At 43.4% G+C, this 15,572-nt stretch overlaps 2 protein-coding genes across 5 annotated transcripts in view; one reads left to right on the forward strand and one right to left on the reverse strand.

Moving 5' to 3' along the window:
• The window catches only part of LOC139050926 (uncharacterized), a 45,440-nt gene extending 40,483 nt beyond the window's left edge, over positions 1-4,957 (reverse strand). Inside the window, exons 1-3 of the mRNA XM_070527788.1 lie at positions 4,771-4,957; positions 3,707-3,771; positions 973-1,062 (exon numbers count right to left, since the gene is read on the reverse strand). Coding sequence (XP_070383889.1) covers positions 973-1,062; positions 3,707-3,771; positions 4,771-4,819 — 204 coding nt within the window. The 5' untranslated portion in view covers positions 4,820-4,957. The remainder of the gene's footprint in view (positions 1-972; positions 1,063-3,706; positions 3,772-4,770) is intronic.
• LOC135896013 (uncharacterized) overlaps positions 1-15,572 on the forward strand; it is a 209,738-nt gene that overhangs the window by 89,253 nt on the left and 104,913 nt on the right. The window lies entirely within an intron of this gene.

Below are 15,572 nucleotides of genomic sequence, written 5' to 3' on the forward strand. Positions count from 1 at the left end.
CTAAGCCGCCCGGTTGATAGTGTTGTCCGACTGTTGAAGTCACCAGAAATGTGTTTGTTGGGGCAATGCCGTCGTGGTCGTTTCATGGTCCTCATACTAGCTTTTCCCTCCAACTCTCGTGATACCTCATCATCACGCCATCGCCGTCGTAGAGATCGTCGTGCATTCGTTGTCACACCACCATCATGACGCCGTCGTAGTTGTTCCGTCATCGTCCCTCCTGTTTCGTCATCCAACTCTCGTAAAGCCGTATTGTTACGACGTCGGCAGCTGTAGCTGTCGGGATACTGTCGTCGTCATGTCATTGTCGTGTTACACTATTTATTCCATTGTCCTCAACCATTGTCATGCCATCGTCCTCATTGTGCTGTCGTCATACAATCAACGTCATGCATCGTTGTCATACCGTATCGTAATTCCGTCGATGTGTCTCATTTTCGTTATTCGGGTCACCGCGACCGGTTGGCGTCACGTCATAGTTGTCATACACTCATCGTCATTACAATGTCCCCATGGTGCCATCGTCTGTCTGTCGTCTGTATACACTCATCATATGAGAACCATCACCACATTGCCATCATGGTCTAGTCCTTACGGCACTTTTGCCATATCGTTTACGTCATTTCTTGGTCACTTTGTTGTCGTTGCTGTTTCGGCCTCCTGCAGTCGTCGTCATGCCAGCACGTTCGCGGGCCACCTATGCAAGCGAGTGCCATTGCAAAACGGGACGGTACTGGAATATGCCGCATATAGCCTATTTAAAGTGAATCTGCAAACAACGACTGTAGATTTTAAATAAACGTTTCATCAGAAATACTGTGCGTCGGTACATACTCGAATGCTAATTCCATTACCACAAAAACTTATCTTTAGGAAAGATCTTCCACAATGTATTAAAATTTAGAAAGGACACAACCGTAGTAAACAAACAAAAAACAAAGGGGCGGCTAATGTATTTTAGTGTGAGCTTACCCTGCAAGGCATTCCATTCTTGTGATCACCGTATTGTATTTTCCCATAACCATTAATGCAGAGATACTGGCAGTTATCTGTCGGCGATGGCTAGAAATAAGAATTGAACTAAGCTTCCACAAAAGTTTCTCGTCGAAGATTCTTCAAACATAAAAAAAACAATTTTTATGCATGCGAAACACTTGCATGCATTATACACATTGCACATAGAGCATATTTAGCGATACCTCCTACATACGGGACATGAAATTTATTATGTCATCTGAATAAATTCGAATGTACGTAAGTTTATTCATCAAGCACAGAAATAGATGTTGCACGTGCTTGCGATCGCAAGCTTTAAACATCAGGAATTCTTCAATTTGAGCAACCCTTCACTAAATGATGAAAAGTTTATTTCTCCTAATAATGTTATGACTATGCATAGAGTGCCAGAGTAAAGGTTAGCCTTGCTAAGGACTAAGAATATATGCAACAAGAGTATGCTAGTAATCGCGAAAAACAACTGTGTGATTTTCATGAATATTTATCTGAAACTGTGACTGCTCAATGTGTGCACTGCATAATAAGTAATACACTAACGAAAGTTAATTTGTAACTACATGAAAAGACAAAGTTGAAGGAAGTGCGAGTAAAATACCCGAATTCTCTTTCAAAGGAATCCTGTTGCAGCTACATTGACATTAATTCTACTGACTACGTGCCCTTTCCAAGCAGAAAACGATAGTCACGGGCTTCCCGGGAAGACTTTTCTAATACCGGCCTCAGGGATCTCGAGAAGTAATTGAACTTTTATGTGATAGGAGTATTATAACGTGTGCGAGAAAATGTAACAAACTTATGAAACTAAAAATGTAAATAAGCGGGATTACAGGGCTTTCAAGAAATGTTCATCGTGGTCTGCGGCATAATAGTGGCTTTAGAATAGAAAATTTATTTGAAATAAGGCAGAGATGTCGTTCTAAACTAACGCGCTCTAACCTGCTACTCTGCACAGGGGAAGGGAGAACGCGAAAATAATGGTGTGATGAGGGATGATGATGGCATAGAAAAATGCATGCACAACGGTTAAAGGAAGATCAACATTCTGATGATAAACATTCAGGAATTCTCGAAATATAGGCATGCATAGGCGAAAATAATGAGAAAATCTAGATTATAAAAGGAACCAAATATTGCTATCTTTCCCTAGTAATATGCATTTCGTCTTGGAATTCGGCATATCAGCAACTAATACACCTAAAGTTAGTGACTTCAATGTACAGTTTCTTCAGAAAATCGCCTTTTTCGAATTGCTGAATGCAGGCACGTAAAAGATTGTCGCTCGAAAACAGCTTACGCATAACTGCTGAAGGACGAGACATATTAGCTTAAGGCATTGGACCTCAAACAAGGAAGACGCTCACAAATGATTGATCTATCACGTGAAAAAGTGCTCTTAAGAAGAGATGCTTCTGAATACAACGTTGGTACTAGAGTACGTGTTTTTTTTAGATAGCTTTACGACACGTGCCTTTGTTATAAGGGTGGCTATAGAAGCTAACCTTCTTCATGCATTGCTCTTTACTTCAGCAAATGTACAGCACAAGTCCTGAGTTACCAGCAGCAGACGAAACGATATTTTCTCTGTAGCTCTTTAGCATGCAGAAGCTATGTCTACCTGTATGAACGCTGCCTCCGGCTACTTGCAGCTAACATATGTAAGACTGCGTTCCCGAACAGGTACTCACTCAGTACGGTATGTCAATGTCCTAACAGGTCGTTCTCCGAACGTCGAACAGAAACATTATATCTAAGCATATTCAATAAACATGTTGGGGCTGTTGTGTTTTTGTTCTTCGACAAAAATATAGATCTGCGCGAACGTGAAACAAGCAAGGCATCTCTAAATATCCAAACCCCTAACGATGAGGCGGCTTGTACAGGTACTTAAAATTAATAGCTCTAGGTCGGGGTGGTCAAACCACTGGCCTCCCGCCGTCAAACTCGGGGTTCTACGCACTGTGCCACGGCTACCTCATTGATTTGACCACAGGGTTCAATGGGATTTCCACTGAGCAGGCTTCTCTCCAATGACAACTCACTTTTAAAGTTAGCAGAGTGTCGAGCCAACGCAAGACGACACCGTACTTAATCTACCGCTAATTAATATTTAGTTCGAACTTACTATCAAACATAAAGAAGACTACAAAGCAAAGTGCGACTTTTTAATCCATGAAATGGTCATTATCGACAGTGGTGCCTAAGGTAAGTTAAATAATTAGTAGCATGTCTTGCACTTTTGAGAGCAGCTTTATGGCCTCCATGTGCAGTTTTATGTATTATAGAATATGCAACCGCGATACTACATTACCAGAGCATGATGATTTTATAACCCTCTTTCAGTTGGATACCTTCAAATGCCTCTCCCATACTGACTTGTTCTATATGTCTAACCCTAGTGAGACTTGGCCTATGCTAACAAGTATACTACATAGCAGTAGTGAATTCACATACACTAACTAGAAAGAGAGAGAGAGAGAGAGATAAAAATATCACACGATCCTCCAGCTCTTCTAGTACTAGCTATAGGGGAATGTTAATAACTCGGTCAAGGTCACCTAATATTATGTGCTGAAAAGATTCATATTTGGTGCACCTGAAAGAAGATTCATTCCGTTATTTATACAAAAGATTGCATGGCAAGCGCAGAAACAAGCAATAGCGCGCAGAACACACGGAAATAGGAGCTCACGCTTGTTATTATGGCATTGCAGCTGGGCAGACGGTAGGAATGGCGTGTACTGCAGCAGCGTTCAGCTAAAGAGAAGATGTAGAAAAACAGAGAAATCAAGTTGAACAATTTCAGTTACATTCACCACGAACGTTTACTCTACACATGACAAGATTGCCTACATATTATATAATTTCAAAAACTAGCTATCTCAACGGAGTGCTGGTCTCCTAAAAACGTTATCTTCAATTAAAGCAATTTGTGCATTCGTGTTGTTCAAGTAAAGCTTGCGAGTGCCGTAGTCACAATGCACCCGATAAATCACATTAGGCAAACACTTTGTCGCATTGCTGATTGGCGTACAGTATAAGTCATATTCATATATACAAACTGCAGAAGAGAGGGCTACAATGTACACAGCTGAATACCTCAACTCATACGTATTTACACTTCACGCACGTAACTTCCTGAATTGAATAATAAACAAAATGAAAAAAATAAACCAAATAAACCATTAGATGTGAAGATGGCTGTCTATATTTATATACTTTAAACGCATTTTATTGATAAAGAAAGATGTACCATCCTGACTATCCCAACAGTGGCTATGCCACTGCGCTGCTAAGCTCCAGGGCGCAGGATCAAATTCCGGCCACGGAGGCCAGATTTTCATGGCGGTGAAATACAAAAACGGCCGTGTACCCTGCATTCGGTGCACCGTAAAGAAGAACGGCCGGTCGACTACACAACAGTCCGCCAACACGGCGCGCGTCATAATCACACCGTCGTATTGCCATCTAAAGCAGCATTATCCTTTATAATGTTGAAGACCAGATTACACAGATAACAAAGAACAAAACCGCCCTCTGTATTCCAACTGTTCATAAGAAAATGAACGCTGCACGTACCCTTTTAACCAGTATAGGTACATATAAATATTACAAAAAAGACTAATTCCTTACAATATATTTACATCACAACATTTTAAAAATATATAATTTTAAGGCATCACAGTATGCTTTAACCAAGGCGCTGCTTGCGTAATGATCGATTATATTCGCAAGAATGCGAACAGAGATCCTTACCAGTAATTGCAATGACCATAAGGAGGATATCTCTAATATCTGCTTTCATGCTTGAGCAGGCCTCAAGTTTCAGTCACGTCAGTTGTGGTGACCGGTGTTGTCTGAGCTCAGCTCCGCAAATTTCTATATACCATCGGCTTCTCTTAACAGCGCTGAATGCATAAAACGCAGAACGAAGCTGCTTTCAAACTACTGGCACAAAAAAGTGATCTCTCAAGCTGTCGAGAAAAAGTGTTCGAGTAAAGAGTGCAATATGGGATCTCGATGCGAGAATTTTGTCGGCTGTTGTTTTTATTCTTTATACGACATTACAATGGTTTCAGGTGGCCTAAGTTATTTTAGGCATTATGATCGCACTTATTTCTATCGCTGTTATTTTGCAAGGCCGCTGCATTTCAAGCACATGAAAAAAATGAAACGTGGTAGGTTTGCTGAGACAATAGGCTAAGCGTTTCAGCGCCTTACGTCATGATTGCATGAGTGTGCCTCTCGGCACTAGGATTCTGAATGCTATTACGTGGCTCGCTGCAGCAGCAACTGGAGGCTTAAAATTAGGTTTTAGCTTTCGTGATGATCTTACGCACACTTCTCTTGTAGCAACGGCCATGTCGTAGACGTTATTGCGAAAAATATGACGAAAAGATACTATCTGGAAAATGCAAGCTTCTCGAAGTGGCACAACAACAGTTACACATTATCACAGCCAAACGTGAAAAATTCCACATATTTTGTTGCAGCTAAAACGAATGGTCGTCTTCCACGTTTTCTTAGTATGACAAAAAGATATCCTCCGAGCTAGTACAACAGCCAAATTGAGGCGACGTCATCTCTGTGCAATGTGCTAAAAATTTTCCGAGTACCCCTGTAGCATGCTCCCAAGTTATTACAACACTTACAGTAAGCAATGATTACAGCAAGCGGAGGCAGTAGTGCCCCAGTGCGTGGGGAGGCCCCAGTGCGTATTTTGCTAACACGCCGAGAAAAATGTACTTGTGAACTGTGAAGTAAAAATTCTAGTATTCATCACTCACCCCCATGTAAATTATGTGTCGCTCCCGTTCACGACTTGTTCCGACCATATGGATTTGCGCTGAAAAGGGTGTTCTTGAGAAGCACTGGGTCCATTGCTTGGAAGCCTTGCTGAATGAAATTATTGCTTTTGTATGTGTTGTATTATTGTTGTTTAAAGAGCAAGTTTCCACCCGTTGTTGTATCACCATTTCAGCTGCCGCCGCCACCATGGCCATTTTGAACGTTTCGAGCCTTGGGATGAAGTCGTTTTCATTTTCACAGTGTCGTCATACGCGTCACGCTATTGTTTTGTACAAGTAAGCACTTTGCACAGATTGTGAGGGTCTTCCACAACGTTGTGGCCTTACAAATGACCAGGGAACTTACTGATTATACGGTATGACAGGTGTTTAACACATTACTTGCTAAAATGTTCAGCATAACAAAAATATAATCATAAATTCGTTTCATCTGAATATCATTTGCCACAGAGTCATACACATGAATATTACTCTAGTAAATAGGCGAGTAAATGTGTAAAGTAATTAATCAAATTTTAAATCAGCACAGCTCTGCAAAAACTATCAGTGGAAGAAATAAAGTGTGACACGGACCTAGTGGCCAAAGTTGTCTCCATCGTCCTCACTTCAGAAGCTTCATCCAAGTGTCGCCGTAACGTCGCCGTCATACTCTCTTCGTCATTCCATCGACATACATTTTTCTCTATCGTTCTAGCACAATGATACTGCTATTATTCAATTGTATTTATGCTACTCTTGTCACGACATCGTCGTCCTAATATCTTTGTGAGACAGTGGTCGTCACACCATTGTTGTAATATACTCGTCGTGATCCCGTTGTCTTCACACAGTTGTGAGTCCATCGTCGTGACATACCGTCGTTTTCTGTACTCATGGTAATTGTCTAGTGCTGATGCGGTGGTTGTAATTTTAATGGCGTCAGCGCCAACTCCAGGACGCAGATTGCCTCTCTCGGTACCCAGACGATGCCGCGACCTCTACGTCTGACACTGACACCGATGACTGTGTTCTCTCTGTTTTCCCACTGCTCCATATCGCCGAGGAGCAGCGCCGTGACCCGTCCTTACGTATCATCATTGACCGCCTGGAATCATCACTTGGCGACAGTTCCCTTCGCTTATTCACACTTCAAAGTGGCGTACTCTACCGCCACAACGTTCACCCCGACGGCCCTGCATTACTCCTTGTGATCGCTAAGCACCTTCGCTCGGCTGTTCGCCACAAACATCACGACCCCCCCACTGCGGCTCACCTGAGTGTGTCACATATCTAAGACCGGATCCACCGACGCTTCTTTTGGCCAGGGCTTGTTCGCTCCCTTAAAATATACGTAGTTGCGTTTAAGAAATGCTAGCGATGCAAGACACCAACCACCGTCCCTGCTGGGAGCTTCAACCACTCGACATACCCGCGGAACCATTCTTTCGGGTTAGTTTGTGCTTACTTGGCGCTTTTCCTCTTTCTACTTCTGGGAAAAAGTGGATCGCTGTGGCGACCGATTTGCCAAGCGCTACGCCATCACCCGAGCGCTTTCTACATGCTGCGCCACAGATGTTGCCGATTTTCTTCTGCGCGACGTGATTTTATTACATGGAGCTCCGCGACAACTTCTCACAGATTGTGGTAGGACATTCCTATCACAAGTTATCGTGGGCATCCTGCAATTGTGTGCCGTAAGGCACAAGCTATCCACCTCATACCATCCGCAAGCTAGTCGCCTCACGGAGCGTCTCAATCATACTCTCCGAGACATGCTCGCGAAATATGTCTCTTCAGACCACACTGACTGGGACCTCGCTCTACCGTTTGTCACATTAGCTTATAATTCCTCGCGCCAGGACACAGCCGGTTATTCCCCATTTTTCTTTTTCTTTGGCGGAGAACCAGCACTGCCCCTCGAAACAACGCTCCCTGTACTGCGACTCCCAGTATAAGTTTTGGTACGCTTTGACGTTATTCCATATCAGCGATGTGGCGTTTTCACAATATTTGAAGTTAATAACTACCCACGTGTGGCTGTAGATGAAAAACACACCGTTCAGGGAAATCCGAGGCTACATGCTGTGCTCTGAAACTTCTCGAAGATACGAAATTAAACAAAAAAATGCTTGACCGCCATACAAGAAACGAAGTGCTTGGGCGTAAATCAGCGACAACAAACTCCGAGGTAGCCGCGCCGGCAGACGTCATCTCGCGCGTCCTTATCGGCCTCGCTGTTAGGAAAACAGCACGCTTAAGACTTCCTCTTCCAGTAGTCGGTGAGTGCGACATGGCTTCGAGGTACGACATGATGCCCTGGAGCAGGCATCAATGATTAATCGCGATCCACGAAATGCACAACCGACGCATATTGAATATCGGCATACGTGCCCAAAATTAACCGGTGAAAGGCCCGGCACCATTCCAAAACGTTTCCAAGGGGATACGGCAGAAGGCAGCACAGGAAAATTTAAAAAAAAGAAGACGGATTCCCAGCTCTGCAGATTTGCTGAGGTCATTCTCATTGGTTTATAATACTGGTTTATAACCATTTGAAACATCGCTGTCGGCGTTCAAGCTGGTTCGAGTGTTTCATCGTGAAATTTGCATGTAACGTATATTCCGGTCTATTAGGCGCACGTGACTAGGGCTTACCGCAGACCGAGATAAAATGGGAGCGTCTTATACAGCAATCTTTTTTTTGCGTAGGAAGTCATAAGAAATGTGCCGACTTGTACATCGCCGAGTATATAAAAAAAATATAACAAGACATCCTATCCAGCATTGTCGGCACGGTGAAACGTGATTACACGCGCTCTACGCGAAGTGTCTTGCTCACCCATTTCAGGGCACGAAACTTGCGCTAGTTAACAAAATAATAACGAATGCACCAACTCCCACCTATTACGCACGACCTCCATGCACAAAGGGAGCTATGTCAGGACGACCGCGGTGCTTGCGGCGCGAGCCCTCGGAGGACAGCACATGTTGGCATGTTTGACATGAATACTGAACGCGCATCATTGCAATCAAAGTATTGATTCATATAATACTGATTATGCGGTATGGTCAAGCAGCCAATAAAAAGAATATTATCGGAGGCAGCGTATTGTCGTCTACCTTGCTTCAACAAAACAATTGAGATAATAGATGCAGATTTGTTGACGGTGAAAATCGGCAAATAATGCTCACGTTAAAATTCACGAATGTGCCACAAAAGTGTAAATAGAGGCACACAAGTCCTACAAGACATGTGTTGTGTGGAACGACGCATTTACATTGTTGTTAAAGTAGGGTTTCTCACTAATATCTATGATAAAAAAAGAGTTGTGCTGGCACTTCGTTTCTTGCTCTGCTTGCTTAATACAGTACTCGAAGGGGATCGCGCTTGAAGAAACAAACCACTTCTACAAGCGTATAAGAAATTGTGTGACGTAAACTTTGGCATTGTATTTCTCGCCAAGGTCTGTAGCGATAGGAAGAATAAAAATATAACACGTGGCTGAACTTAATGTGCCCTACGAACTATCATTTCCATTTTATTCAAAAAAAATTTGTCACGCACTGCATAAATAAAGGCAGCGACCACTGTCTCCGAAGTCTGGAGACTTTCAAAAACGCTTTGTGCATTGAAATCGTTTAAAATTACGTCTATATCTCCATGTAGAGTAATGTACTTCTTCAACAGGCATTCTGGGTACATGTGCAGCGTAACCTAAATTTTGATGTATAGAAAGAAATACAGCACTTGCCTAGTTCGTGAAAATTCGGTGTAACGTGATACATGTATATTTGAAGTTCGATAAAGCACAGCCAATCACAGCTTGTCAGATCTATCAAAGGCGTGTTGTCGTTTCATCGTATGCTCTGCCACAAAATATTGCGGGGCCCGCGAGCGCCTGGGGAAACAGCCCTCCGCGCCTTCTGACGGCGCACCCGTGTTGTCGGGACCGATGCTTGCGCGCATGCGCGTACCTCGATGACTGCAAGCGTCCGCATATCCGCGTTTCCCCCTTGCGCGCCGGTATTGTGCGAGTGTAGCCGCGAGGTGGTCTTCTTACGATTGAAGGTGCAGTGGCTTCGACGTAATTGCGACACCCAGCATTCAATTAAGCATAATTATTGATCAAATTTGATGACCACCGCCAAGGGCGCCGCTCGTAATTAGGTGAGGTTTAACCACGCAACGGAAGGAAGGGGGAATCCAGATCTGCGTTCTGAAAAAGAGAATTACACGCTGGAAATAGCTAACGTATACCGGGCATATTGTTGTCACTTCCACGTGTCCAGTACACTCGCATTCCAAGCCCGGTTTTCAAGCAGCATGGACGTTGCACTGCAGGCCTCGGCCCATTTCGCATCAGTCTAGCGGAGGAGGGAGTACAGCAGGCGCTTGCCCATCAGACATGTCTGCTTATTCTCGACACCGATAGGTGACGCCAAAAGTGGACGTTCTTCCTCTTGCTGCCACTTGCTGACGCTTCAAGCAGCCGTCGGAGAGCGTAGTTAAAAAATTTTAATTATGGGGTTTTACGTGCCAAAAGCACTTTCTGATTATGAAGCACGCCGTGGTGGAGGACTCCGGAAATTTCTACCACCTGGGGTTCTTTAACGTGCACATAAATCTAAGTACACGGGTGTTTTCGCATTTCACCCCCATCGAAATACGGCCGCCGTGGCCGCGATTACATCCCGCGACCTTGTGCTCAGCAGCCCAACACCATAGCAACTGCGCAACCATGGAGTGTGTCGCAGAGCGTAGTTTACGCGCTCGTCGGTACCCTTTCAGAAAAGACCGCCACGTAGATTGGTCGTGCCTACGCACTTGGTTTTATGCATTTATAAGGGCGCACCGCTTCCTTTTATGCGACTCACCCCAGAAAATTTAAGGGAGAAAAGGGAGAAAATCCGTGACTTATACACCAGAATGTACGGTGCTTCCTGCAAGTCATCGGTAAAAATGTTTGCTTGGTAGAGATATAAACCTTTACAGTGTTGCTCGATGGATTAAAAAAAATGCAAGAACCAGCTCACGATGACCGTCTACGGTAAATGGTTAGCACTAAATAAATATAGCAGCATAACGTATTGGTGTCGACGAAGGAAGTTATGGGGCGGGTTCTGCTGTCGGACCCCTCTTTCACGCTTCTCTTAGAACTCACGGTGTCACCTGGCGGTGCCGCCACGAAGCCTGCGCATGGCCTCCGAAAGGCATGGAACAGCGCTTAGTGCGAACGGTGAGAAACCGTGTTCGCGCTCACGTACCTCTCTAGCTCTTCTTTTTAAACACGCTGCGCCACCTAGTTGAGCTGCTGAGCAGTCCGTGCATAGCATCCAAAAAAAAAAAAAGACGTGGTGCGATGGCGCTTGCGAACGCTTATAATTGTTCCCTTGCTTGCCGCACATTCAGTGGGCTACCTCAAATTGGCCAGATATTCATTGAAGAGCGGCACCTAACCAGTGCATTTGTGGCACAGCTTGCTGCAGCCCCACAAATGTCACCTCGTGTAGCGTAGCAAACAGGACGTGCATCTGGTGGAGCTCCTTAGTTTTGCTTCTTTATTATCCTCCTGCTCCTTCTGCAGCGAGGCGTATCTGTCCTTGAGGAATCCTAGTGGCGTAGGGTAGATTCCGCCTAGCATTCAATAAATGTAAGGTATTTTTCATTGTAGAGTGGCACAGTCCTAGTGGCACATAGCTAGTCACTCAACTTGGCTTCATAGACCATCATCGAGGAGCGGCATAGACTATTCATACATACCCTGTGCTCCAAGTCGGCATCAAAGGGTTTATTTGTACAAGGTACGCACCAGTCCCGGATGCGCAGTGACCCATGTCGGCGCATAAGAGGTTCCTTGAGCAGTGGCACATATGTAGAGACTGCAATATGCTCAGTGACCCAAGTAGAATGAGCGGTTGGTATCGAACCATGTTCCCTCAGTACACTGCCCATTCGACCATAGATTACCCAGGGGTTAATGTAGGAGGGAAAACAGTGATACAAACCAACAAACATACAATTGTTCATAGATAGATAGGTTGTAAATTCCCGGGAAGTGCGTGAAGTACCACAAGAATGCTACGGTTTGTGTTTTATCTTGTGTATTATTGCAATTATTGTTATTTGTGTACTACATTCTGTTTTCGGGGGTTTACAATATCAAGTATGTCATATTTAATATGAAATGTATATCTGTGTCTCTAAGAACTTTCCCGCCTACTTAAATTATAGACGGTCCGTGGCCGAGTGGGTAGCGCATCGGCTGCTGTGCTGAGGCAGCAGGGCTCGGAACAGATCGTCGCACCCATTTCTGTCACTAGTTCTTGGCACTTTTTACCTCTATGCCACTCTTCAGTAAATTCTTTCGAGTTGGACTTGGAGCACTGGGCCCGCACCACTAGGTGGATAGCGCTCTACAATGAACTTTCTTGATGCCAGCTTGAGTAACTAGGTATACAATAACAAAAATGACCCTTTAAATTTATCTAATACTCGGCGGAATTGAATCTGCACCGCTAGCTTTGCAAGCGTCTGCAGTAGAAAGGGGAAGCGAAGTGCTCGGCTTCATACACGGTTCGGCAATTTCAATACTGCGTATCACTGCTCTACTTGAATGCTTATCATGCTGGCATCAAGATTCATTGTAGGTCGGGTTCTCCCGGAGATGTTTCTTAGCGGAGGAACCAAAAAATTCAGGATTACCTAAATTTTCATTTCCGGGCCAAGCTTGGTTTCTGCAAGGATTGTTGCGGCTGTGTGTCATAAGAACTCTGAAGGTAGCCGCAAACACGTTTCTGAATGTATGGTATGAAAATTCATATTATCAACGCAAGAATACAGCTTTTCGGTGCTCCTCAAGCAAAGGCACGTAGCAGGCACATGATAAGTGCCTGCTTTTCGGACACTGCCTAATAACGAAAGCTATTATGATTACGTGCCCTTCTACACAACCTGGCAGCGGTTATAGCAGGTACTTTATCAGGGTAAACAATAACTTGTGCGTGCGAGGGCATAGGTGACATATTAAAGGATGTTTCGTCATTTCTAGGCATTCCTCATTAGACTGATCTGCCGCAGGCACGTACGTTTCTTTTTTTTTTACTTTGACGCTTCTCATGCTAACGCATGGAATAAATGTTGTATAAAATGCTGTAAAAACGACAGCATGACCGTTAACGGAAAGCATTTCTTCAGTAAATATAGAGGCACACTGAATACCGCCATGAAAATCAGCAACAGCTCATGTTCTACAAAATATTATGGATTCGTAGATGAACAGGAAGACACCAGTTATTACTTTTTTTTTGTGAGTACTCGAAAATATAGGTAGAAACTCAACGTGAGATTACAGTTGTTGACAAAATTTCTCTGGAGTAGTTGCTCGTGCTGTGTTGCGTCGAGGTTTTCTGCTGCCCTACTATAAGCGCAAAATTGTGCACAATACAAAAAACATATTCCTCTTATACTGTGTGTACACACCAGCTTTACGTAAATGACTTAGGGCAGTCGCAGGCGCCTTCTGAATCTCCCTTTCTAGTAATATATTTTTCGCACTAGATTTGTTAACGGGAGATGGTAAAGAGACGCGACAAGTATTTTTTTCGAGCACGTAGCACTGGATATGTTTGCACCAGTGTTCACGGCCCCTGTTTAAGACTATAAAGAAGCTCTTCGACAGTAGTATCACAAAATATGAGCCTAATTGTATATCATCTCGTTCTGAGAGATATACGTTGCGTTTTATGAATGCTCCATTGTTTTTCCTTTGCGGCATAAAACTATGCACGCGTGCGAAATAATCACCGTTGAAGTGCTGTTATATTTTACATGTGTCCGTAAACTTGCCCCACATTGTTCTAAGCTGATCTGTGCCTGAGTGGCTCGCTACCTTAACGCGTCACTTATTCTTCATTCCCGTTTCCGGCATGAAAACTGTTAACCCCTGCGATATGACCTGCGTTCCCATTTACTCATGTATTACGCATGTGCCTGCTGTACGTCTGTGTACTTGTAAACAATCTAATCGCTTTTTGTTACACGTTTTCCCCTTGTTTACCATCGCACTTGTTCGAAATCTTCCACCAAAACAATGTGATCTGGTATTAAACTAAACAAACAAATACGTAAATACATAAATAAATACCCTTAAAGAAAGAACGTGACCTAGTCACACTGAATAGGCCATAGATAAGGAACGTGCTCGGTTCTATGTTACTTACATGGACATTCGATTTACCCACGCATATATTTTTTGTTGTATCACGAGACATGTCATACATATATAAAAGCGCAAGAGCACGCTCAATTTTATTTGTCTCATTGAAAACGACTAGCCCTGCAACCGGAAGCGTGGGGCAGTGTCTTCAACATCTTGTCCACAATTCGCCTTGGGTATGCATTTACCTTCGCAGCAATAACCGGACACGCGACGTGGACCAACCCACTGAAAAAGTATAAAATTAGAAATGGTTCCGCTTTCAGATGCTGTCAACGGATAAATGAAATCGTGAAAGGCATGGCGTCTTTGCAAGATCTTACGTGTAGGATGAAATCTCTTAGCATCTTGCTTATTTTTATCAGAGGCAACTGCGGTAACTATTTTGTCAGAGATTATGTCATGAAAGGGAAAAGCAGAAGAGTGCATCTGCTTTTCTGTAGCCTGACCTCTTTCGGCACTTATGCGTATGCGATAGGTATCCTTCCTTAAGTAGTTTGTTGATGGCAGAATGAAATGCACGAAGAAAGCGATCTCACATTCAAAAAATTTTACGCAACTGTACATTGTAGTTGTTATCATGCCAAGATTTGAATATGTCATATGACAGTTTTGCACGCTTGCAACTCTTCAGTGCAGCATGTGCGTTGAACCATTTTTACGGTATAGCATCAAATATTCACAGCGTTTTCTCAAAATGCGCAAAAATTATAGAATACAATGTCGATGACCTGTGCATTACAAAACGGAAATCAATTATGAACGCACGCTTGGTTTCCACGTTCAGGTTTCTGTTTCCAAATACTGAGGAGGGCATAATAATTACGCTTCCTTCACACGCTGAAATAAGCTGTCATCGCTGTTGGTGAGTAATGATGAAATTTAGTCTCCATAGACAAAACTTTTTCAATAAACCTTTCCCTGGTACATAGAGTGTTTCGTATAGTTAGGAAAAAGGGACAGATTACCTCACAGGCACTGTTGTAGCTGCTCGTATAGTAACCATAAAACCATTCGTTCTTTTGTTGGCAGTAGTAGTAGCAACTCGACAGAGCATTTCTCTGCGAAGTAAATAACAAAATCAGCAACAAGGACAGATATGTATTCACATGAAAAACAAAAACAATTCTTTTACCTGAAGCAGTTCACCGATTGCACATTCCGCTTATCCGACAAGAAACATCCTTATTATTCCTATATTTTAATTTTTCTAAATAGAAGCAAAATAAGTAAGACAAGTGCAGAGTTCACGCTAGTGAGACAAATTGAAGCAAGTCACATATAAATGTTAAATTCGGATTTGTATTTTATTTGCGTATTGGAGCCGACAGCCCATTCACATCGCGTGTTTGGCTGATTTGGATAACGCAAGACACACGGTAAAATTGCGGCGATACCATATAAACTACTCTCAAACAATAGTTCAGATAAATTGGCTCATGTGAGGCGTTGGGCGAAACATCCCGGCTACGCTCGTATTAGCTCTCCTCGTTGATAATCACTGAGGCCACTTTGGAACTGCTTTGTATTATTTGTATCAAGCACGTTAATTTCG

Source organism: Dermacentor albipictus, chromosome 10 (genome assembly GCF_038994185.2).
Source record: "Dermacentor albipictus isolate Rhodes 1998 colony chromosome 10, USDA_Dalb.pri_finalv2, whole genome shotgun sequence".
Lineage (NCBI taxonomy): Eukaryota > Metazoa > Arthropoda > Arachnida > Ixodida > Ixodidae > Dermacentor > Dermacentor albipictus.